At 45.4% G+C, this 24,701-nt stretch overlaps 3 protein-coding genes across 3 annotated transcripts; 1 reads left to right on the top strand and 2 right to left on the bottom strand.

The window, feature by feature from the left end:
- Positions 1-481: 481 nt before the first annotated feature.
- Positions 482-2,216, top strand: LOC123169956 (protein yippee-like At4g27745). The gene is made up of 3 exons (XM_044587807.1): positions 482-762; positions 1,248-1,355; positions 1,727-2,216. The coding sequence occupies exons 2-3, from the start codon at positions 1,263-1,265 to the stop codon at positions 1,952-1,954; spliced, it is 321 nt and encodes a 106-aa protein (XP_044443742.1). The 5' UTR covers positions 482-762; positions 1,248-1,262; the 3' UTR covers positions 1,955-2,216.
- Positions 2,217-2,326: 110 nt separating this feature from the next.
- On the bottom strand, positions 2,327-9,329 carry LOC123169955 (DExH-box ATP-dependent RNA helicase DExH9). The gene is made up of 13 exons (XM_044587806.1): positions 8,994-9,329; positions 8,584-8,784; positions 8,261-8,479; positions 7,676-8,017; positions 7,189-7,404; positions 6,389-6,639; positions 5,916-6,039; positions 5,093-5,366; positions 4,348-4,493; positions 4,079-4,228; positions 3,773-4,005; positions 3,034-3,298; positions 2,327-2,924 (listed from the first exon to the last, which is right to left on the bottom strand). The coding sequence occupies exons 1-13, from the start codon at positions 9,258-9,260 to the stop codon at positions 2,646-2,648; spliced, it is 2,967 nt and encodes a 988-aa protein (XP_044443741.1). The 5' UTR covers positions 9,261-9,329; the 3' UTR covers positions 2,327-2,645.
- A 738-nt stretch (positions 9,330-10,067) lies between these two features.
- Positions 10,068-12,764, bottom strand: LOC123166810 (uncharacterized). The gene is made up of 2 exons (XM_044584610.1): positions 12,657-12,764; positions 10,068-12,129 (listed from the first exon to the last, which is right to left on the bottom strand). Exons 1-2 carry the CDS (start codon positions 12,713-12,715, stop codon positions 10,068-10,070), a joined length of 2,121 nt encoding a protein of 706 aa, XP_044440545.1. The 5' UTR covers positions 12,716-12,764.
- Positions 12,765-24,701: the final 11,937 nt, after the last annotated feature.

Below are 24,701 nucleotides of genomic sequence, written 5' to 3'. Positions count from 1 at the left end.
TAAGAGACAATAAAGGCAAATTCATTGTAGGAGGTAATCGAAAATTCTAAAGGTGTACGGATGTTTTGAACAATGTTTTAGAGAAGCAAATAAGGTTGCATATGAGCTTGCTAAGTTGGCTAGATTTTATTTACTGGTTCGAGGAGCCTTTGAATGGTATTGTACCCCTCATCGTAGACTATGTGCTCGTTATTTCAGATGAACAAAGTCTTGTATTTTATTTTATTTGAAATGGCTTTCGGAACTAATAATGTATCTATTTTCACTTTCGCTGATCTCCCTCCGTGCTGAATTACTTGTTGCATGAATGAATAAAAATGGATGTATGTAAAAATTAAAATACGTCTAGATGCATTCATTTCCGTGATAAGTAATTCGAGACGGAGGAATAATATATTTTTTAGAACTGGTTATTTTTACTACTGACCCAGCATTCTGGGCCAGCCCAATAATGCAGCGATGCGCACAGTGCTCTCAGCCTCTCACGTCTCTTCTAGTCTAGTAGGGAGAGAAAAGAACAAAAAAGTCTCTCTTCTCCTTTCCCCCAAATCGACGGACGGACGGACGGACGGACAGAGACTCCCATGGCGATTTGGTTCTAGCAAGCAAGCAATCTAGGTCTTCCTCCCGATTCCCCTTCCTTGGACTGCCAACCGCCGCCGGCTGCTTCCCGCCGCCCCTTGTCGTGCACGCCGCCGCCCAACTGCGCCGAGTGCCCAAGGAGCAAGAAGCACCGGGACTCTTGGTCAGGGAGCAAGCGAGGTATGCTTTCCCCGCCTCTTTCAATCGGGGGGGTTCTTCAGTTGGTCACCACCACTGATTCTCACTAGTCCATGCACAAAACAGACATGTTACAGAAAGAAAAACAGCCTCTGGGATTGTTTGTTACATGTATATAATCCCTTACCAGCGCTACTTTTTTGCATCATCTGTTTGCCTCACAACCATCATCATGAGGGCAAAGAAGACGGCGATGATAGCTATTCAGTCATAGGTTACACTCATCTTCTGATGATCATTAACTGCCAGCTGCCCAGCTCAATTGGAATCATCAACAGACTGCACATATAAAGTGTTTGGCGGTCAGATTCAGAGAACTAGTTGCAATGATGTTTGGATTTTCGTTTCAGATAACAACCAATGGTTATTAGTCCTATTATATGTTAGTGTTTGGTCATCCCGCTGCATTCTGCTGCTGTGGACTACTTAGATTCCTAATTCGGTTGAATCGGATTGGTCGTATGCAGGAAGGAGATAGATAGATGGCGGAATTGGTCGGCCCGCGCGTGTACAGCTGCTGCCACTGCCGCAACCACGTCTGCCTCCACGACGATATCATCTCCAAGGCCTTCCAGGTGAAGAAGAAGAACAAGGATAATTAATTAGTTTGCTTCTCCTCCTTACTGTCTTACTTTGGGCCCTGCGTCAGGGGGGGGGTCAAGATTGGACAGACACAGCTTAATCAGTAAAAAGGAATTAGATGGACCAGTAATGTATATATGTTGGACTGGTTGTAGGGAGTTTAAATAGGTTCATCAACTGCAGTGGAGAGGTCCAACGATCAGAGTTTAGCTACCATTTGTGTTTCTATACTTACATGGCAGAGTTTCAGATAACCAGAGATGATATTGCCATCTGATGTCGAGGCCTTGATATGTCTATCTCAATTTTAATTGTGTTTCGAGGATAAATACTAATACCTCTGTTCTTTCGGCTGTTGTTCTAGGGGAGGAATGGCCGCGCGTTCCTCTTCTCCCACGCCATGAACGTCACCACGGGGGCCAAGGAGGACCGGCAGCTCATGACGGGGCTCCACACCGTCGCCGACATCCACTGCCGTGACTGCCGCGAGGTGCTCGGGTGGAAGTACGAGAGGGCCTACGAGGAGTCCCAGAAGTACAAGGAAGGCAAGTTCATATTCGAAAAGGCCAAGATTGTGCAGGAGAATTGGTAGCAAATAAATGAAACAAAGATAAGATTCAACCAACCATGTGCTCCCAGGAGAATGCTCTCTCTTCTTTGTACATAGCAGCACTCCGTTTTCTTGTTTTTAAAACTACTACTACCAGTCTGTTGGGTGTTATTTCCGTGCCATTTGTAATTTGTTCTTTGAAACTCCGTTTGTGATTTGTTGTGTGGGGAGACAAACTTGTCTTCATTTGTGTGGGAGCCATTTTCTCATTGGTCATAAATAAAATGGATGGTGTATGATTGTATTTCCTTGTTCAGATTGATCACAAACAGATGGCTCATGACAAGCAACACAAACACATTCATTTGAATTGGCATGAATTCAGTTACATCGCAAGAAAAATACTATCAGACATTCAAAATTCACTGCATATCAATTCAGGTACATCTCTAGTCCAATTCTCTGTTTCTGTGTACAGGGAAGAAGAAAAAGGGTACAAGTTTGAGTCCTTGGACCAAAACCCTAATCAATTCAATCACGACTTACTGCTTCTACAACCTACAAAATTGTATCCCCCGCCATGGCGACAACATGCCGCTCCGTGTTACAGCAAACCAGTCAAGGGAGCCCGACCGTGTCCATGTCGATGGCGCTGGACAAGAACAGCAGACAATGTAACCTCTCTATCCCCGCGCATGAGCTCCTGTCATGGAACCAAACCACGCAGGAGGTGTCACAAGTACAGGGACGCGGCGAACACGATGTCCCTCTTAATCTTGCTGACCGCCTCCTCGAGCTTGGCTTCGAGCTGGGTCTCACCGATCGACTGGGATGCCAGGATCAGCTGCTGCAGGACCTCCTCCAGCCGCCTGATGGCCCTGATCAGGCTGCCCTCGAACACCTGTGTCATCTCCATGATCTGGTGGAACTTGGACCCTCTGGCCCACGAGTACACGGCCTCCATCACGTCGGGGCGGAAGGAGTTCACAAAACTCTCAACATCGATCTGGATCTGTCATCAGCAGGGCCATAACAAAAACAAGTTTCAGCAATTGGGATGCAATTCTGAAGCATCAAAACAGCACAAGTTATGATTTTCTGGTACTAGCATTATTTAGTACCTTGCATTCAAGCTGGAGGTTCGCGACCCGTCGTGCCGTCTCTTGCAACTGGTAGAAGAGCAGGTCGAGCTCCTCCCTTGGCTTTGGGGCATCCTGAAGCTTCTCCTGCCAGACAAAGCAAGAGAGCAGAGCCACCATCTGCTCCACAGTAGCATCTTTCAAAGTGCCACTGAACATAAGCTCGGTCAATGTCAGTTCGTCGGCTGAGCTGATCTCACATGCCACTTTGCCCTTTATTTCAACTACATCCTCACTGGTGATATATCTGAAATCAACAAGACACCCCAATAAGGTTTATGAAAAACAAGAAAATGAAGGTAGACACAGCAGACAGTACTTTCTATTCATGCAAAAAACAAATAGCATGAACTTTCATATAATCTCAATACAACCAAATTGCACTTTATAAAGGAAGATACATCTCTAATTTTCAAACAATGAGGTTAGTATTTAACTCTAATAGTCAACGATTGTTCTAGCAGAATAGTTGAGTTTTGTCCTTGTTTTCATCAGGTGCCCAAGCAGAAAGAAATTTGTTCTGCAAATATTTTCTCAAAGAATACTACTGTACTTCCTAAGAATCCAACATCTGCAGGACACAACAGCAAGGATTTTTGTCACAAACATGGGAATGTTATTGCCTAGTTCACCCACGGTAACATGAAAGTTCATTTTGCAATTTTCCGAGATGCAAGCAAACCAAAGACAAATAAAATTTGGGTGTCAGAGGATGCATTACCCCAGCCTACGAAGAACTCGTTTTCGTGCCTTGAGCTCGTCCTTAAAGGCTAGAGCAGTCGAGGCCCGCATTGTTTTCTTTATGGACTTTATTTTGGCTTTTATTTCTTGCTTAGCATGCAAGAGCTTCAGCTTCTGTTGGATATGGGGAGCATTACGGATGTCATGCTTCTCAAATAAGCTCTCAAGAGCTTCTATTCTTCTGGCAGCTTTCCGGTAGGAGCTAGATTTTACCTGAAAGGAACAAAATCATTAGAATTGAAAATGAGAAGAGGAAGCCTGGCAATTATGCACAATATATTCTTACTTCCATATCTTCTTCTGGATCCAAGAGAGGAACCCCATCTTTAGCAAACCTTGAAAGCACTTCGTCAACTTTCCTCAATGTGTTTTCTCGAGCTTCTACAGGCAAAAGATCCTTGGGTATGTACATCCGAACGCTACTTAGTCCATCAATCTGTTTATTTAGTTCAATTTAGGATTAGAGTAAGAAAACAAACAGCTTTGAAATGTGATAAAATATGGTTAGAAGTGGAACATGACAGGTTAACTGGTGAAATGGGAGAAGTAAATTACCTGAGAAAGTGGCAACGAAATAACAACTGGTTCTCCACGGGATTTGAGAGGAATAACCTTCATTGTCTTCTTTCCACTTATGTCCTTGATTACAGAACATCTTGTGAGGACATCAACAGTGTAATCACAATCCTCGGGCCTTCTTTCTGTAAGAACAAAAACCAGAAGTCAGCAGAGTCAAAATAGCTACAGACACTACCTCCACCCTATTAAATGTTGTAAAGCAATGACCATAAAACGTCAGAGTTAGGATCACATTGTAAGGCAACTGTTTCATGAATTAAAACATAAGAGGGTAGGAACGAGAACGACATGTGTTAGTCTGAAACAAACAACCTTAAGCGATTATGTGAGTTGATGGATCAAAGAAGGAAACCCGTGAAGGAGTCATTCCTTCAATTGACACAACAAAACGGGTTAATGTAGGTGAGCTTACTGACCATTCACACAGAGATTGCTGCCATGATGGCTGCAGTGTGTAACTGGCTAATTAGCCACCAAGCTCATACAAGCTTGAGATCTTCTACAAAGGGAATGCCATATAGTTTCCTATAAGGGGAGATTAGATTACTCTTGACTTGGCAATGGCAGGTCAATTCTATAAAATGAAGCTGTGCGATCTTTACATTGCTAACTGACTGGAAAAAAGTTGCAAAATTATGGTCACAGCTGAATGGTCATAACTGAAGAGTGAACCCCATGAATAAAATAGCAAAACTAACAGAGAAGAGTGTATGTATGTTACCTTCAGCATTGGTTTTCACCTTTTCAAAATTTATTATAATTCCCCACGACACATTTTCGTCAATGGAGAAGGTGGACTCATCTGTACTGTATTGAACACGAACAAGCCTTCCAGATTGCAAGAAAGGCAGAACATATTTTGGCGAAAGTACAATATCACGGACATCCTTCTTTAAAGTTCTGTACTGCTGTAAGAGATCATAGTAGTCCTTCACGCTCTCCTCGTCTTCAATAACCATGGAACTTCTTTCTATTTCCAGTTCCCTGACTTGCTTCTGCACAAAATTCAAACAGAGGAATGTCAGGATAAGTTCCTTGCAGAAATGCTTTAGTAGCTGGGGTTTTTGATGTAGACCAAAAGGCACTGCTATGGTAGGTGACACCAGCCAGTTTACCAACATTAACTGCTATTCTAACTGGTATATACAGGCTAGCTAGCATCATCTTGACACATCCAACGTAAGGGTTTACTGCACGTATGCATGTGTGAACACTCATGAACACAACCGACACAGTTCGGGTACCATTCTGAAAAAACTTCTTTGTAAACATGCAACCATATCATAATAAATGGCAAAACGCAGGTAATAAAACATTGTTGTGGCAGGAACATCTTAATGGAAACAGTGGGGAATACCCCTAGAAATAATTATACTAAAAAATATATATTACAGCAACCTTACACGAGTATCCATGAGATTCAAAGAACATGCATGTATGCCCAAAGCTGACTAACAGGATCATGGGCAAAAAGGACAAGAGGCAGACTCCAAATGTTAGAAGTTTATTCAAAGAAAGGAAATAATTAGAACATTTTAACAAACCTCGAGATCAGGGAGAGCTCTATCTGCTTGAAATTGGTAGAATGAATGCCGAAGAAGCTTTTCTGGATCACCATCCTCAGAGCGCAGTTGATTCAACAACATGTTGTAGCTCAAATGAAAGGCACTAATCAAGACGATAATAATATCAGAGAGAGAGAGAAATAGAAGAAAAATGTGCATTTAAGCAACTGGAGGAAACATAAGAAATACAGAAATAGTAACTGAAAACTTAAGCGATGCTAACTCAAGATTCCAAGATGCAATGAAGTGATATAGCATGAATCGACGAAACTACCCAGTTATCACAATAGATATGGCGAACAACATTTTTAAGCATAGTGCAAACCAAGTGAAACATCAAATCCGAGTCTCGGTTCTCCTCCAGATGGTCTTTCCATTCACACTATTCAGCTGGAATGTATGTATGTTATTGTTCTAGATAGGAGAAGGAGCAAAGAATACATGATATAGACCTGTTCAAACTATCAGCACCTCCTTTCAGCATCATTTTGGCAGTTGAGGGTTCCATTTTCTCATCTACCATCAATATGCAGATACCACGCTGATCAATACCTCGACGACCAGCACGGCCGCTCATCTGGATGTACTCTCCACTTGATAACCATCTGAATCGATCTCCGTCAAACTTACGTACATTGGTAAACACAACAGTCTTTGCAGGCATGTTCAATCCAATACTGAATGTCTCTGTGGCAAACAGACACTACAACAGCAGATTTCAGTATCAGCAAGAAATTATTAGTCACAAAATACAATTATCACTTACGATTCAAATAAAATAAATACTCCCAAATCATCAGTTCATAAGTCATGACACAGAATAAGATCAGTAAATACTTGGCAAGATTTAGACCTCTCACTTTCTTTCAATCAAGTTTTACGGTGCTATTATTCATATAAGAGTAGGGTTACAAAAAAATCTAACATACACATTTTTATACATTGCAAACTCAAGAAAAATACTCCATGTTCACTACGAAACTGCAATACAACAGCAACTATCCTAATGACCTAAATCCATCATCTGTTCCTTTGGTGTGGAAGACTAAAACAAAGAACTATAACCTCAGCTTCTAAGGCACGCAGTTTTAGCTCAAGAAAGAAGCTAATAATTGTATTCCTCCAAAGACAAAGTAATAGGCCACTAGGGTGAGTATTGGTACACTATCACACTTCTATATATATATGCTAGTTTGGAGGCAAGGAAACAGTGGTAGGCCAAGAAACCATGAGATCAGTAACATTTGCTAACCTTGATGAGGCCCTCTTGGAAAAGTATCTCAATCACTTCCTTTAAAATGGGCAGCAGGCCAGAATGATGTACTCCAATGCCACGTTTCAATAAAGGAAGCATATTTGAAACCTGGGGAAGCTTTTTATCATCATCTGAAAGCAAATCCATGGCACTCCAAAAAATGGTTTCAATGTTCACTTTCTCATCATCCCCATTCAAGTCCATCTTGGCCATCTAGAACACAAGCAGGACAATCAAATCAACTTAGGCATTTACTTCCTTGAGACACAGAATATTTATATCCTGCAAAGCGACGGTCAATCTAGAAACTACTCCCTCCGTTCCTAAATATATGTCTTTGGAGAGATTTCACTATGAACGACATACAGATGTATATAGATGCATTTTAGAGTGTAGATTCACTCATTTTGCTCCGTATGTAGTCCATAGTTGAATATTTACAAAGACTTATATTTAGGAACGGAGGGAGTAGAAAAGAACTTACCTGCATGGCAAGAAATTCACACTCCCTTTTGCTAAAGCTGAAAAGTATTACAGGGTCATATTGACGCTGAATTATCATTTTCACCATCTTGAATATGTCGCTTTCTTCATTAGTTTTGCCTGCCGAGACAAGGCCCTTTTGCCGCTTCCCGTTTTCCCTCTTCTTGTCACTGCCAGTAGCAGGGGCAAGGACATTCAGAGATTTCTGAAAGCTGTCCTCTCTGAACTTGCCATTTTCATCAACGACCAGGTATAAGCCATCACCTCCAGCAGGAAATACATAGTGCTGGAGAGGTGTAGGTCGGTAGTCGGTGTATACTATATGACAAGGTTGCTTATGTACCTGAGAAACAAAAATCGTACTACCTTAATTATGCAGAACACACATATGCTGAAAATATAGATGAATGGTTGACCATGTACAACATCAAATGCATTGCGGCAAACAGATATTTATGTGTGCATCAACAGAATGATACTTGTGTGCATGTCCCTTAAATTTATTGAGCAGAGAACTTTTTTATGATCTCTTATGAACTATGATGTCAAGGTGACAACAGAAAACCGGAAGGACATGCTGACAAACCTTGGCAACCCAATCAGCAAATTCCTTGGCATTAGGTACAGTTGCCGAGAGGAACACGAACCGCGAGTTTTTGGGGGCCATCACAATACTCTCCTCCCACACCACTCCCCTCTCCCTGTCACGCATGTAATGCACCTCATCGAAGATAACCCAGGCGACTTCCCTCATCACCTCGGACCCCTTGTACTGCATGCTGCGCCAAATCTCCGTGGTCATGACCTGCATTTCAGAGCACACACACACGCGCGCGCTTTAAGCACCAAACAGGCATATGCACAGAGGGAGAGTACAAAACTCAATGTGGTTGGCGATCGATCCGGTACCAAGCAAGATGCGTTTGGCTCGATGGTGACGTCCCCGGTCATGAGGCCGACGTCGGAGAACTCCTCCTTGAACTCCCTGTACTTCTGGTTGCTGAGGGCCTTGATGGGCGACGTGTAGATGACCCGCTGCTGGTTGCGCAGGGACATGGCTATCGCGTACAGCGCCACCACCGTCTTCCCCGCCGACGTGTGCGCCGAAACCTGGTGAATGAAACACGCATGAGAGGCAGAGCAACTAGTAAATTTCCTGTGGGGAAAACTTGGCGGCAGGACAAATTGCCCAGTCCAGCAGGCGGAAGCAAGTAAAGACTAGATTTTTACAGTGAAATTTAACTAATAGGAGAAGCTAGGCCAAGAGCGGCGTGGTTGGGATGATGGGGGGAGGCGCGGGGATTGGATTTGCTGCTCACCATGACGGACTCGCCGTTGTCGAGGCAGCGGATGGCCTCGGACTGGAAGGGGTCGAGCGGGAAGGGGAACGTCTTGGCCGGGGCGGCGCCCTCGCCGCCGCCGGCGACGACGCGCGGGCCGGAGGCGGACGCGTCGTAGCCCTCGGGGTAGGAGACGTCGTGCAGGCAGGCGACGCGCTCGGCGGCGTCCGCGCGCGGCGCCTTGAGCGGGGGGTCGGGCCCGTCGGCGGGGGCTTCCGCGGCCTTGCGCTTGAGGGTGGCCTCCATGGCGCGGTGGACGGCAGGCGGCGGCGGCGGGCTAGGGTTTATGGAGGGGAGTGGTGTTGATGAAGAAAGAGAGCGGTTAATGGCGGCCCGTTGGTCTAGCTGTGCTGTCTCTGCATATGGGCCCCGCCTGTCAGCGTCCGGGCTTAAGGCTGGCTTTTTTTTTTTGCTCTGAGATGAGAAGAGGGACATGCGTTTTCTGGTGCCGAAAGCGGGTTTACAAGAATGTGTGTCTTGCAGTTCATGCATGGTAAAAACCAGGGGAGAATTGTAACGTCCTCTTTGACAGTTGGAATGATTCAGATGTGGTTTTGTTGAACTAAGCGATGGGATAGTAACCGGCATAGTGTTAGAAAATTGAACACAACCTTTTTGGAATGTTTGGCAATTGGTGAAATACCTTCATGCCGGAAAAAAAGTTGTTATATCTAGACATGTTTTAGTGTTAGATACATCTGTATCTAGACAAATTTAAGACAAGCTTTTCGGGACGAAGGGAGTAGTATGGAATAGGAGTAGTAGACAAGTTGAAGGGATAAAGTGCATAAAGCATAGCACAGAAATAGATGTCATGCATTTGAATTCACAACAAGTGAGTATTCATAACAAATCCATGTTAAACTAAAGATTTCAATAAAATATAGTCCCTCTGTGAAGGAATATAGAGCGTTCAGATCACTATATTTCTTTAAGGAGGGAGTACATAACAAGCGAATATTTGCAAACAAATGCAGAATAACCAATGAATGAAAACAATAAAGATACAAGGTTTATGGCACTCAAGCGTCTAAAAATGGTAAAGGTACAAAGCTAAGCATTCGGTGGTGGTAGAAAAGGGCCTAACAAACGCATGAGTTGGAGGACATGCGTGACAAACTCCCCGCCAGTACTGAGATGTTTGGCATGGAAAGCACCCCCGCATCGAGGCGCGATGTAGAATAGCATCTCCAGCCATACCTCCGCAATGAGTTTCCATCGGTCATCTTCGGGCATGTCGGTCAGATGACAAGCCACTATACGTGCACGAGGCAAAACCGGTGAATCAAGAGCCTTTATATTGTCTTTCAGAAGTTGCACTTGAGTTCCCAATTGGTTGTTGTAGTCAGCAAGAACGTCGGTATGATCAATAAAAGAAACTTGATTGACTGGTGGTCCCCTTTCTCCGATACGTCGAATCATTGTCCTAATAGCTTCTTTAATAGCTAGATTACCATTTCCTCCAAGAACATTATTGATTTCCTTATGAGTGTTAACATATACGAGCTTGGAGCTGCCTGTAAGCATTACACTGCACGTGAAGACGAGATACATGATATAGTTTGATAGTTCTCTGCCCACCCTTATCATCACCTGAACTTGATGACTAGTGGTGTTGCTTTCTTCTCCAAAGTAGCATATCTCCGTTGCAATGTGCCAGATCAGCACACTTGTTGGTAGATCAGCAGTGTCAATGATTGTGTGCATAGTGGTCCAGCTCTGAAGCGCTAGCTGTCCACGAAAGCTAGCAAAGTTCCAGCCTCCTTGCTCCCCAGTTCCCAAGTCTAATAGTTTTCCTAGGACAAACTCCTCAAGATCTTTACTGATGGCAATTCTTGTAAATGTCTCACCAATCCACTGTGATACAACTGACATGATGCTCGTAGATTTTTGTCTGGTGTAACATTCAAACATGTTATGTTGTGCAAGCATTTTGGACCAGTGCTTTCTATGTAGGCCTGTGGGGTGAATATAGTTGGCTACATGCAAGACCACAGAGGGGGGTGGTGGGCAAGATGTTGGCGCTTCACTCGATGCATAGCAGGAAAGAATGGACATGAAGAGGGATGCCACCTCAAGGATTATGGCTCCTATGAGTAATATGTAGGAGACTCTGACATCGGTATGGCTATAGAGCTGGATCTTTTCGGCAAGCATAAATAGCTCCAATGTTATCAAGGCCGAAATAAGAGGGAAGAGCAAGAGAAATGATACAATGTGAAGTTGCACTAGGCTTATTATTCTGCCCTCGGAATCTTGGGACATTACTGTTTTGAAATCATAAATCCACCCAAATTGAAGCACATCCTTGGTGTAGATGCGTTCATAAACACGAACGAGCACTCTGCTGACATAAATGTAGGCCCTGGAGCGGTCTGCACTAGACTTGAGCACATTGAGCAAATCTGGTATGATAGCTGCACCTTCAACTGTAGCCATATCATTGAGTGGAGTATCCAATAGTATACTTGAGAAAGGGGAAGCGGGTGGTAGCTTCACGTCGACATCATTAAGAATCATATCATGCACTCTTCGCCTCAGTATATCCTCAAAAGATCTCCTCCCCGAAATACCTGGTATATAATACACACCGCGTACATATCTATCCAAATTAGGCACCATAGCATACTTGAGGAACTTTGGTCTAGATGTGTAAAGGCAAAGGGTCCGCCCTATGTACTTGAAAACCCCACACAAGAGCATGAGCACCGTGGCAGCAAGAAGCCGGTTGTCTTGCCAAGACGATATGGAGATTACATAGCCGGCCACTGATGCTTGGGTGACCAATCCTAGTAGGTGGCGTTGCCACAACTCATTGTCTTGCACGGAGAAGGCAGTGATAGTGTCCGGCCCTCCTAGGTGGAGGAGCAGGAACGGCGCCCAAAAGATAAGAAGAGGGTGTGAGCTGCTTGCATGGACAGCGAGATGTCCGAGAACAAAAATGGCCACAGAGTCAGCCGATAAGTAGGCCAACCATATAAGGGAGTTGAGGATGCGGGACACACTGTGCCTCCGCATGCCTGCTGCGAAGAAGAGGAATATTTGTAGGCCAAAGCTTGCAAGTATGAGGCAATGGATCTCCCATTCGTTCCACAGCTCTTGGACGGCCTGCAAGCTGCCGATAGCCAAACTCAAATAAAAGAACGGCCACAAAAACTATATTGTTTGCGCTGCCTACTGGTACACGTACTAGTTGTGATATTATTATGTTGTATATCCAACATGATAATTTGTATAACAATTTTGCTAATTAATTCTCCGTTGTTTGAGGATTTTGCATGTAATATATATATAGAACAAAACATAATCTAAGATAAAGTTGAGAGAGTGCAATTCTAGCAACATGTAAGTGCAATTTAGTCTACAATCTAGGTTACACATACCAGTAAGATAGGTACGAAAATAATGATAATTGTATGTTGGTCAAAAGATTTAATATGTGACTGAGATCTAACCACATTGGAGGCAAATTTATAGTGCCCCGAAGGCCAACACCAAAGAAGGAAAAAGAAATGGGAGAGACATGCAGGTGCGGTGGTATGTATATGACCGTGCGAGGACAAAGAGAAAACTCGATCGATCTATGGGAAGAAAGCAAAAACATGTAAGAAAATGGAAGCAGGGAGTTGCACGCATTGTTACCTTTGTTTTTGGATCAGACTGCCCTCTCCAACTTGCGCAGTATCCCTTAGCGGGCTCATTGCCAATCAGGTGGATATAGATAGACAAGAAAACCAAAACAGATGGTGCGAGATGTTGTATTGATTGCTGCAGGAATGCATATTAATTTATACACGCATGTACGAATAGAGCAGATCCCAAGTCTCTTGGGGAGATGCTTTGCTTCCATGAAGAGCAAGTGTGCATGTGAGCTTTAGCATACACATTAGTTGTAAGAAAGAAAAAGATTCCCAAGTTATTAAGATATGATGAGTAATATAAGATCTATTTTCATGCAATTATAGCGATCTCATTATTATTATCTTATGTATTATTATTTAACAAACATCATGAATATCTATTTTAATGCGACATATATGGTTTTGATTTTTTTTTGAAAAAGGACCCATATCTAGTATAGAGGTTCATAAAAGTACAATTCACCCTAGACATAATATAAATTTACATCCCTAAGCTTCGTCGACTGTTTGGCTTGTGCATAAGCTTGAAGTTGAAGTTGTAGCGTTGCGGGCAACGCGGCTGCAACGATTATGTGTGATGGGTAGGTCGGGCTATGTTGGTGCAACGCGTGTTACTTTCTCCTGCGACACTTGCCATCAAAGTCGGAGTTGCCTGGTCGTCGAGATGCGTTCGGCCGGCTATTTGGTATGTGGGGCGACGGGGCACTACTAGAAAAAGGCCTGTTAGTGACACACCTATTTTGGCCATTAATAGCGCACTATAGGTGCGCCATTATCATCACGCCACTAGTAATAAGTACTAATGGCGCACCTGGCAGTGCGCCATTAGTATACCAGACAATAGTGGCGCACCTGGCAGTGCGCCATTACTATGTCCAACGGTGCGCCATTACTATGCCTCCTAGGGGACCATATTTACCTTCACGTATGCCCCCAAATGCGCCATTACTATGCCCCATAATGCGCCACTGGTATTTAGCCCTGGTGCGCCACTACTATGAATATTAGGTTTTTTTTTGCTTTTCTGATATTTGCACAGGTTACAAAATATCTGGTATTTGCACGGGTTACAAAATACACATTACACAGCACATAATATAAACATCACACAATAGAATTCATCATATTAGTTTCCAAATTCGAAATAGCGAACAAAGTTCAAACATTAGCCAAGTTTAGGTCTCGAGACATTAGCAAAGTTCATCATATATATTAGCTGACTTTGTCGTCACATTACAAAGTCGATATCGATCATCTAAACTACCATGTATATAGAGCTGCGGTCACGATGAGCATCATCGCGATGAAACTGGTCTTCATCCGGTTTCTCCTCCGCTCCCTCCTCTCTCCCGCTAGATAGCGCACGTATCTAGCTTCCGCCTCCGTCCTATTGGTGTACCCTTTGTAACTGTTACCGCTGAAACGGTGAACCTGTCTCCGACACTCCTCCCAGTCGTCGTAGACTCCGGGAACCTTACCCTTGTACACGACATACGACGGCATCTGTATGCACTAGACAAACAAAACGTTAGTAGCAATTCACAGACAATACATAAGCAATATATAAGTATGCAACAAAAGGATCGGAAGAGAAAAGCAACACATTAATAGCACGATCCATGGTCCTACTAATAAATAGCATCGATTACATATAAGTTGAACGACTGTCCAAACCAAAGAGACATACAAGTTCATTAAAGTTTAATTACAACATGAGCTAATCGATATTTCAGAACTACATAGCATCACTACTTTCGACTCGACTCAGGGACCGGAGCGTGGATGAAGCCGCCGTCTTTCGTGATGGTCATGAATGTGCGGTTGTTGTCAGCCTGCATTTGTAGCGTTGTTTCTATTTCACTGTTGGACGGTTGATATTTGAGGTAGAACTGCCCCGAGGTACGAAGGACATCTTGATGGATGATTTCCGCAAACTCCGACTGGATGCGAAAGAATTCTTGTCTGAGGTCCGCGTCCTGGATTACCGACAAGCGTGAGGCCCAATCTTTGAGACTATTTGGTAGCAGAAGGTGACTATGGTCCCGTACGATCGCACGCATGTGATGGAGGGCGTAGTAGGCATCCTTCTGACCGCCAGGCGGCTGCTTGACACAGGGGAATGTCGTTACGTGGGTGAACACGTGCTTGCCGTACCTAAAAATTGGCCTCCTGAAGGTGCCTCCAGATTTGGCGTAGCCGGGGAGAACATCATCAAGAACTTTCTTGATATTTGTGTAGTCTTTCTTCGACTGACGGTCCGAGTCGAAATAAGTGGCCATGGAATAGTTCGGGCTTAAGAGGATGAGTGTGCAATGTGTGTCACTGCACAAAACACGGAATGTTAGAAAAAAAAGAACTATCGAAATCTAAGAAATCATATGTTACGGGGCGGTGAGGGGATGACTTACTCGGGAAAGTAAGGCACGAGGAAGTTATCCTTATCTGGGTTCGCCAGAATGACGCCTTCGAGGTATGAACTCGTGACTTGCCGGTCCCCAGCGCTGCCCAAGATCTTGGCACGCATGTAGAAGGGGTTGACTATCACGATGTCCGGGGTCTTGTCTCTAATGATCCGCATCTCCATACTGAGCGAAAATAGCCGAATGAAGGTGTAGTGCAGCGGATGAAGGTTAAACATAGCAAAGATGTCATCAAACCGCAGGATGATCATACCCCCGATGGCGCTATCGACGAAGCCCTTGCCCTCTGGCACCTTGGCCACGAAAACCGGGTATGCCACATCATTCTCGGAGAGACGCCGCTTCTCCAAAGAAAGAACACTGTCATGCAGACTCCGCATAGCACCGGTTGCAGCATTGAGCAGATTAGTCGATAGCATCGGCCTACCCGCCACATGCACCCTCCTCGAGATATCCTTAGGTGAAGGTGGCCCGTCCTGAGCACGGATCATACTCGGTGCTGGCTGGCTCGCACCCTTGTTATTCTTTCTTTCCGTCCCTTCTGCTTCTTCTGCTGTAATGGGATCGAGTTCTACTCAGAGACCACCTTCTTGAGTGTGTTGGGGCTGATAATATTTCGCACCTCGGCTATCTGAGGCTCGGTGAAGGCCGCAGCTGGAGGCATCTCCTGAGAACTGAACGCCAGACGACGCTTGTTGCAATTGGGTTTCTCCGCGGTACCAGCTAGATCGCGATCGTCTTTTGCAAGGTTGGGTTCTTGAGAAGGAGGCCCCAAGAATTCGTCATCGTTGGTAAATGTACCGTCGTCGTCGTCCGGATCCTATGCTATATGCATGTCCGGATCAGCTGACGGTGGTAGCGTTGCGGCGGTCTTGCCATGGCTTGGCGCCGGCACGACTGGCGGTGTTGTCTGTGGGGTGGTGTCCCCCGCCCCCAAACGAATCTGGCTCTTCGGCCAAAGCATGGGCCAGCTTATGCAGGCGTTGAGGGTCATCACGTCATCTTTGTCGGCCCCAGGGGGTCGATACAGAGGTAACAAGTCGTCGAAGCCACGCAGCACCCGAACCAGTTGAACCCTATACACGGTGGGTGGCATCGGATTACCGTGGAACACGCGGCTGCCCGGTTGAACGATTCTGGCCTTGGTGACATCGATCAACTCGTCGTCCATGAAGTGCAAGAGAGTGCATGGAACGTCGGCGGCGCCCTGCGAAAACATGTAGGGCGTCAGGGATGCCCAGTCAAAGGCAAGGAGATGAAGTCATCGACCGAGAGGCTTAGTTACCGTGATGGCGTCGAGCTCGGCTAATGTCGAGGCACCGCCAACGGCGGGCGTGCAAGTGACGGAGGGGCCGCTTGCTGCTGAGGTGTCGGCCGGCGTATTCTTCCCACACCCGGGTGCATTAAGCTCCAATGCCGGCGCCGATGCCGGAGACACCAATGCTGCCTCCGCCGGAGACACCAATGGCTCCGCTGGCGCGTTGTGCGAGTTGCTGCCCGTGAAGCTGGGAATCGGGGGCGGCCCCTGTTGGCCGCCCGCAATCCACGCCTACAGCCCCTCAATCAAGGTAGGCACAATGGCGGTGATCGTCGCTCCCAGTTGGTCTCCCACTTGCTCTTCGACTATCTCCGGAATCCGCGCCACTTGTGCCTTGAGTTCTTGAACCTCGTGCTCCTGGCTTTCCGAGCTGGTCTTTCTCTCCTTTCGCCCAGCGGTATAGTATTCCGACCATTTCATGGACAAGCCTTTGCCGGCTACACGACCAGCTGACGACGGCTTACTGAGCTTATCCTTGTGTTTCATTACGTTCAACGCCCTATTTAAAGTGGTGTCCCAAGGGGAGCTCTTAGACGACCCCGCGCTACTGCTTTCAGTGTCCTGCGGAAGGAACGTGAACCATTTAGAAACTTGGCTTCATTAATTAGAATGCAACCATATGGAGCTAATTACGCGGGGGGGGGGTATTGCTTACCAGAACAAGCTCAAGCGCCTTGGTCTTCGCATCCGTGGTAAGCTCCTTTGTTACCGGGTCAATCTTGTACCGGGCCCTGACATAGTTCCTGGTCTGCTTGTCACGGTATTTATCGAAGAGGGGCGGTAGGCCTTGCTCGGCACGCTCCGCGTCCTCCTTGTCCCATATAGGTTCCGCCACTCTGTAACCGCCGGGACCGAGTTTGTGGACCCCTAAGTTCAAGTCCCGCATATCTTTCCCCCACTGACTTGATTCCGCGGTTGCGTTGCTCTCGCACTTGATCTTGAACTCCAGGTAGTCAGCTTCGCTGATCGAAGGATTTGTCTCCTTGATCTTCTCATAACTATCACCTTTTTCAATCCTTCTCTTTACCGTGGCTCTCCAAGTAGCCAGGGCCGTGCTCATCTTCGTGAGGGCGGCACTGTTCACTTTATTCCCTGAGAGGCGTGTGTTTGCGAAGTCACCGGGGAACTTGTATCGTTCGTGCAGCTTCATGAAGAGGAGGTTGCGCAAATTCCCTCGGTCACGATGCCTTAGGTTCTCGGTGTTGATCGAGACGGTGCTCCGGAGAATGCACCCGAGCTGTACCGCGTACCCCTTGACTAATTCTTTGGGCGCCATTGGATGCCCACTGGAGGACACTTCAGTAAATTCCTCCTTGACGATGCCGAGCACGTTCGGGCGCCGGTCCTTCCGTTGCCTCTTCGGTTGGCTGCCTTCTGTGCGTGCGCTGCCATCATCAGTGGTGGCATCCTCGGCGGCACCATCAGTGGTGTCATCCCCGACGCCACTAGGGGTTGTGTAGTCGGGATCGGTGTCTTCCGCGGCGTCCTCATAGCGGTGAGGTTCTTCCTCCATCTCCTGGGACAGCTCCCAGAATGCCTTGCCCGAACCGCCGGCCTCATCGTTGTGGGCCATGTTCACTCTAAATAGGAAAAAAGTTGGTTATTGTCAAGGAACAAGATCTCTAAGTTGACCAAATAACCTAATTCTCGAGGAATGTCGCCAAAAAGTTGGTTATTGTCAAGGAACAATTGAGAGATGTTTGTGATATTGCCTAGGTGTTTCGGGATGGAACCTGTTAGTGTGTTGTTGCTAAGGTCCAAGTCCACGTTCTCAAGGACCTCATCTTTGCAGGCTAATTTTCTAGCTTGTAACACAGGGATTAGTAGCTTAATTAATCGACTAGTCGGTCGTATGGTGGTGTAATTAACTTGTTTTAATACTGGCCAGTCATGTGGAGTATACTAGCTCACTGGGTGCCCCTAAAGATACCCCGGCCGTATCATTTGATTAATTAGTAAGTAAGCAATTGATCTAGCTAGCATTGCCATGCCATGCATCCACCTTGTTTTAATACTAAACTAATCCAAGGCCTCTTTCCAAAGCCACAACTCCTCTAAGTTCTCAAGATAACCTAGTTATCGAGGGATGTGTCCAGAAAGTTGGTTGATGTCAAGATACATGCTGATTAATTTTTGTTTCGGTTGAGAATCAGGCACCTTCTAGGTCAAGAAAATTGGGCATGACCTTTGCTAATTTTCTTGACCTAGGAGTGCCCCATTCTCAACCGAAACGGAAATTAATCAACATTTCAGGAGAAAGGGGTCATTTCAGAAGATCACAAGTAGCAGCAGCATCAATTGACAAAATCACAAGTAGCAGCAGCATCACTTGACAAAATCACAAGTTGCAGCAGCATCACAAGTAGTACAGCAGCAGCAGCATCACAAGTAGTACAGCAGCAGCAGCATCATCACAAGTAATACACTTAATTGGCATAAAAGATCAAAAAACAGCATAAATTGGAAAACAAGCAATACTTCTAAAACTAGTTGCAAGCAAATGTACAGTAAAATAAAATGATCCCGTAGTGTACTTAATTCAGAACACATGGAAGAAACTTGACTAAATGTACATATTTTAGAAAAAAAATCCAAGTTAACTAAATGACCGATTCAATTTCAGGCAACTTGGAGAAGAGATCACTTGATCATTGACTGTACTTAATTCAGAACACATGGAAGAAACTTGTTAGAAACTGAAACGGTTAATATTGAGAATTAAGTTACTCTAATGGAGTACCAAATTTTGAGAACAAGCCGTCTGAAAAGAGCACTAGCTAAGATCTAATCCTGATGTCCAGTTAACCACTAATTTACTGTAACCAATGTTCAGAGACAAATCAGACTTGACAGTAAAGATCAAAATTTCAGACTTGACAGTAAATATAGTGGAAACTGAAGATTATTTAGGAACACACTTGTTCCTAAACTTGATGTTGATTTAGCAACACAGTCTTCAGTGAGAGTATAAAAAATAACTACTCCATCTACTTAAGTGATTCTACACTAAACCAGAACAAGTTGATGTTCAGTCAAGTTGATTTCAAACTTGACACATAAATAAAATTTGACATCAATGAAATTTAGACTATGAGTGCCTGCCCATGACATCTGCATGGTTCTCTACACCACACACCATCAACACTGCTAGCTACTCCTACTCGATCGCCCCAGCTTTTGCCACAGACAGCAAGAACCTAACATGTTCTCCACCTAGCAGCTAGCTAGGATGGCCATGAAATCCTAACACGTTTTCAGTGAACATACACTTCAGAAAATTCAGTAAACATGCACTCGAGAAAATTCAGTGACTGCAGAACATACACTCCAGAAGATTTTTAGTGATCTTGTACTCAATTTTAGAGTGAACTTGCTAAAGAAGCTCCCAAGCTTCAAGATAGACTAAATTTGACAGCTAATGTACTCAAAAGAAGCATTTTGGAGTAGAAGAAGGGGAAAGCAGGAGGCAAGAAGAGGGGGGAGCCGCACCTTGGCAGGAGGGGACAAGGGGACTGGGTTGGGCTATGGGCAGACGGAGGCGGGGGCGGGCGCCTTGGACCAGTCTAGGAGTTGGCGGCGCTTGCCGGACTCGACGGCGTACGCGACCTCGATGGCCCAAGTGGGGAGCCGCACCTTGGCCTAGGTGGACGCGCTGCTGCTCCTCGGCGAGGTGGACGCGCTGCTGCTCCTCGGGGAAGGCACCAAAGCATCAAACCCTAATCCCCAGCGTGGGTAGGGAAGAAATGGCTAGAGAGGAATTGGGGAAACAAAAGCGAACCTCCTTGTAGTCGTCGAACTGCTGCTGGCACTTGCTCTTGTCCTGGTTAGCGAGGCGGAGGAGGTTGCGGCGCGCGCGGGCGAGGACGAGGTTGGTGTCGGCCCTGCGGCGCTGCTCCGGCGAGAGCGGGGTGGGGTCGGAGGGGGAGGAAGGGGAGGATGGGGAGAGGGAGGCGGCGGGAACGCGGATTGGGAGCGGACGCGTCCCACGGGCGAGGGCGGCGGCGCAGTGGATGGGGCGGCGGCGCAGTGGGTCGGCGCAGTGGGTCGGGCGCTGCTCCGGCTGAGAGAGATGTGAGATTGGGAGAAGGACGAACGGTTGGCGAGATGGACAGCACACACATACATACAGAGGGGGGAAGGTTAGCAATGGCGCACCATCTAGGGGTGCGCCATAAACACAGTGATAGCAATGGCGCACCTTCCCCTGCGCCATTACTAACTTTTTTTTTTGGATTTTTAGTTGCATCTAATATTTTTTTAGAAAATGACGATCAAATTTGAAAACATTTATGAATGTGAAAAAATATCATCAAATTTGTTATTTGAAAATATTTATGAATATGAAAAAATATCATCAAATTTGTTATTTGAAAATATTTTTTGGATTTTTAGTTGCATATAATAATTTTTAGAAAACATTTATGAATATAAAAAAATATTCACGAATTCAAAAAGTTCCATGAAATTTAAAAATATTCATGAGTTGAAAAAATATTAACAAATTTAATACTTTTTGTGAGTTAGAAATTCAATACCAGAATAAACCTGAATAAAAATTGGTATACCAATGGCGCACCTCCTAGGGGTGCGCCATAAGTACCTTGATAGCAATGGCGCACCTCCTCCTGGTGCGCCATTAGTAACTTTTTTTTGGATTTTTAGTTGCATTCATTTGTGAATTGGTAAAACATTTATGAATATGAAAAAATATCATCAAATTTGAAAAAATATTCATGAATTCAAAAAGTGACCATGAAATTAAAAATATTCATGAGTTCAAAAAATATTAACAAATTCAATACTTTTTGTGAGTTAGAAATTCAATACCAGAATAAACATAAATAAAAATTGGTATACTAGAATAAACATAAATACCAGAATAAACATAAATAAATATTCATCAGGACTAGAACAGAAGAAATATCATTTCCATATGTCGAAATACAATCGAGAAATGAAGACTACAATTTAAATACAATCGATCTTAGCTAGCTATCTTTTCACAATCTTCTTGCCTTTCTTTTTCGCAAATGGAGTTCTTCTCTTGAACGGACGTCCTTTAGGTAGGGTGGTCCTGCTTCTTCTTGTGGTGTATGGCACTTCATCGTCGTCGTCATGTTCCATCTTCGGGTCGCCGTACTTGTCGAAGTCTTGCTCATTGGCGACTCCATCCATTCCGATGATCTTCCTTTTGCCTGTCCTCACGACAACATGACTGGGCTTTGACGGGTCGGTAATGAAGAATCATTGGTCCACTTGGGAAGCCAGTACCCATGGCTCATTTTTCGCGGTGACGTTTGCGCCCGCGGTCTTGGATTTGGCTTCGGGTATAACCATGGTGGTGAAATACCGGTCTTCTTTTAGGACGCTCTTGGCCCATCTGACACGGAACATCGAGACCTTCTCTCTAGTGTAGCTCAGCTCCCAGATCTCCTCGATCCTTCCATAGTATCTGTCCTTGTCGTTACCGGTGTAGGATTCCATCGTTACCCCGGAGTTCTGATAACCATCGCTCTTCATGTCCTTTTCCTCGGTGTAGAATGTGTAGCCGTTGATATCGTACGCCTCATAGGTCATCAGGTTGTGCTCGACGCCCTATGACAAGGCGAATATGAGTTTTTCTTCTGCAGAAGAATCCTCATGTAAAGGGTACGACAGAAGCTTCTCCTTGAACCAACGCGTGAAACATGAGTTGTGCTCTTTGATTATATCTCCATCTGTCCTCTGTTGGCCTCGGTCATTGTACGTCTTCTCAATAAAGGTTTTGTGCTCTACCACCCAAGGATCGACCACATCTATGTGTTGTAGCGCGACTAGGTTTGCTCTTTCAAAGTCGGCGAGTCGACCCTCAAAGTCAACATGCATTTCATGGCGACCCTCGCGGTGACCCCATCCAGCGAGCCCGCCGAGGTGCCTGTTGACGGGCAGACCAACGGGGTTCTCGATGCCTAGATAATTCGTGCAGTAGGAGATGCACTCTTCGGTCAGAAAGCCCCTGGCTATGCTTCCCTCTGGACGTGACATGTTGCGAACGTATCCTTTGACGACACTGATGACCCACAAATATAGGGGATCTATCATAGTCCTTTCGATAAGTAAGAGTTTCAAACCCAACGAGGAGCAGAAGGAAATGATAAGTGGTTTTCAGCAAGGTATTCTGTGCAAGCACTGAAATTATAGGTAACAGATAGTTTTGTGATAGGATAATTTGTAACGAGCAACAAGTAACAAAAGTAAATAAAGTGCAGCAAGGTGGCCCAATCCTTTTTGTAGCAAAGGACAAGCCTGGACAAACTCTTATATAGAGAAAAGCGCTCCTGAGGACACATGGGAATTATCGTCCAACTAGTTTTCATCACGTTCATATGATTCGCGTTCGGTACTTTGATAATTTGATATGTGTGTGGACCGGTGCTTGGGTGTTGCCCTTACTTGGACAAGCATCCCACTTGTGATTAACCTCTATTGCAAGCATCCGCAACTACAACAAAAGTATTAAGGTAAACCTAACCATAGCATGAAACATATGGATCCAAATCAGCCCCTTACGAAGCAACGCATAAACTAGGGTTTAAGCTTCTGTCACTATAGCAACCCATCATCTACTTATTACTTCCCAATGCCTTCCTCTAGGCCCAAATAATGGTGAAGTTTTATGTAGTCGACGTTCACATAACTCCACTAGAGGATAGACAACATACATCTCATCAAAATATCGAACGAAGACCAAATTCACATGACTACTAATAGCAAGACTTCTCCCATGTCCTCAGGAACAAACGTAACTACTCACAAAGCATATTCATGTTCATAATCAGAGGGGTATTAATATGCATAAAGGATCTGAACATATGATCTTCCACCAAATAAACCAACTAGCATCAACTACAAGGAGTAATCAACACTACTAGCAACCTACAGGTACCAATCCCAGACCTAGAGACAAGAATTGGATACAAGAGATGAACTAGGGTTTGAGAGGAGATGGAGCTGGTGAAGACGTTGATGGAGATTGCCCTCTCCCGATGAGAGGAGCGTTGGTGATGACGATGGCGATGATTTCCCCTCCCGGAGGGAAGTGTCCCCGGCAGAATAGCTCTGCCAGAGCCCTAGATTGGTTCCGCCTCGTGGCGGCGGAGTCTCGTCCCGAAAGCTTGCTTATGATTTTTCTTCGAACGAAAGACTTCATATAGCAGAAGATGGGCACCAGAGGGCCACCAGGGGGCCCACGAGGCAGGGGGCGCGCCCAGGGGGTAGGGCGCGCCCCCCACCCTCGTGGACAGGTGGAGGCCCCCCTGACGTAGATTCTTCTTCTAGTATTTTTTATTATTTCCAAAAATAACTTTCGTGGAGTTTCAGGACTTTTGGAGTTGTGCAGAATAGGTCTATAATATTTGCTCCTTTTCCAGCCCAGAATTCCAGCTGCCGGCATGCTCCCTCCTTATGTAAACCTTGTAAAATAAGAGAGAATAGGCATAAGTATTGTGACATAATGTGTAATAACAGCCCATAATGCAATAAATATCGATATAAAAGCATGATGCAAAATGGACGTATCAGACATCATCCATCCTTTCGAACGGCATCATGCTGTGCAGGAACGTCGGCCCGAGTTGGATGATATCCTCCACGATATGGACCAGCAGATGCACCATAACGTCGAAGAATGCGGGCGGGAAGGACATCTCAAGCTCGCATAGTATCACCACGATCTCTTCCTGTAGCCTTCTGAGTTGCCCCACGCCAACCGACTTTCGAGAGATGACGTCGAAAAAGTTGCATAGGCCAAAAAGCGTTCCACGGATGTGCGCGTCCATGATCCCACGGATTGCAACTGGAAGTATTTGCGTCATCAGCACGTGACAGTCGTGAGACTTCATCCCGCTGAACTTCTGCTTCGCTGAGTCTAGGTATCTGCTTATCTTCCCCGCGTAACCGTAAGGAAGTTTTACTCCTACGAGGCAGGTGAAAAACTACTCGATCTCCTCCCGACTTAGAGTGAAGCACGCGGGAGGGTAGTCATTTCCGATCTTCTTGGCCTTTTTGCCTTTGCGATGACTTTCCGTGTCCTTCGCCTCATCATCATCATCATCATTAGCGTGAAGCTCCTCCCTGATGCCCATTGATTTCAAGTCTGCCCTTGCTTTCGGCCCATCTTTGGTCCTCTCTGGCATGTTGAGCAGGGTACCAAGTAGACTCTCGCACACGTTCTTCGTGATATGCATGGCATCAAGGCTGTGAGGCACACGGAGGATCTTCCAGTATGGCAAGTCCCAGAAAACAGACCTCGTTTTCCATACCTTCAGCA

Source organism: Triticum aestivum, chromosome 7D (assembly GCF_018294505.1).
Source record: "Triticum aestivum cultivar Chinese Spring chromosome 7D, IWGSC CS RefSeq v2.1, whole genome shotgun sequence".
In the NCBI taxonomy this organism is placed as follows: domain Eukaryota; kingdom Viridiplantae; phylum Streptophyta; class Magnoliopsida; order Poales; family Poaceae; genus Triticum; species Triticum aestivum.
Note: the sequence above shows the minus strand (reverse complement) of the source record. Positions and strands in the feature narration are given on the sequence as shown.

Bases quoted from the DNA above. Each gene is read 5' to 3' on its own strand.
- LOC123169956 (XM_044587807.1), top strand. From the start codon at position 1,263: ATGGCGGAATTGGTCGGCCCGCGCGTGTACAGCTGCTGCCACTGCCGC. The intron at 1,356-1,726 runs GTGAAGAAGAAG...CTGTTGTTCTAG, and splicing joins TCATCTCCAAGGCCTTCCAG to GGGAGGAATGGCCGCGCGTT.
- LOC123169955 (XM_044587806.1), bottom strand. From the start codon at position 9,260: ATGGAGGCCACCCTCAAGCGCAAGGCCGCGGAAGCCCCCGCCGACGGG. The intron at 6,040-6,388 runs GTCTATATCATG...CGTCTTGATTAG, and splicing joins GGTGCTGATAGTTTGAACAG to TGCCTTTCATTTGAGCTACA. The intron at 2,925-3,033 runs GTACTAAATAAT...TGCTGATGACAG, and splicing joins ACCTCCAGCTTGAATGCAAG to ATCCAGATCGATGTTGAGAG.
- LOC123166810 (XM_044584610.1), bottom strand. From the start codon at position 12,715: ATGAGCCCGCTAAGGGATACTGCGCAAGTTGGAGAGGGCAGTCTGATC. The intron at 12,130-12,656 runs GTAACAATGCGT...GGCTATCGGCAG, and splicing joins AGTCTGATCCAAAAACAAAG to CTTGCAGGCCGTCCAAGAGC.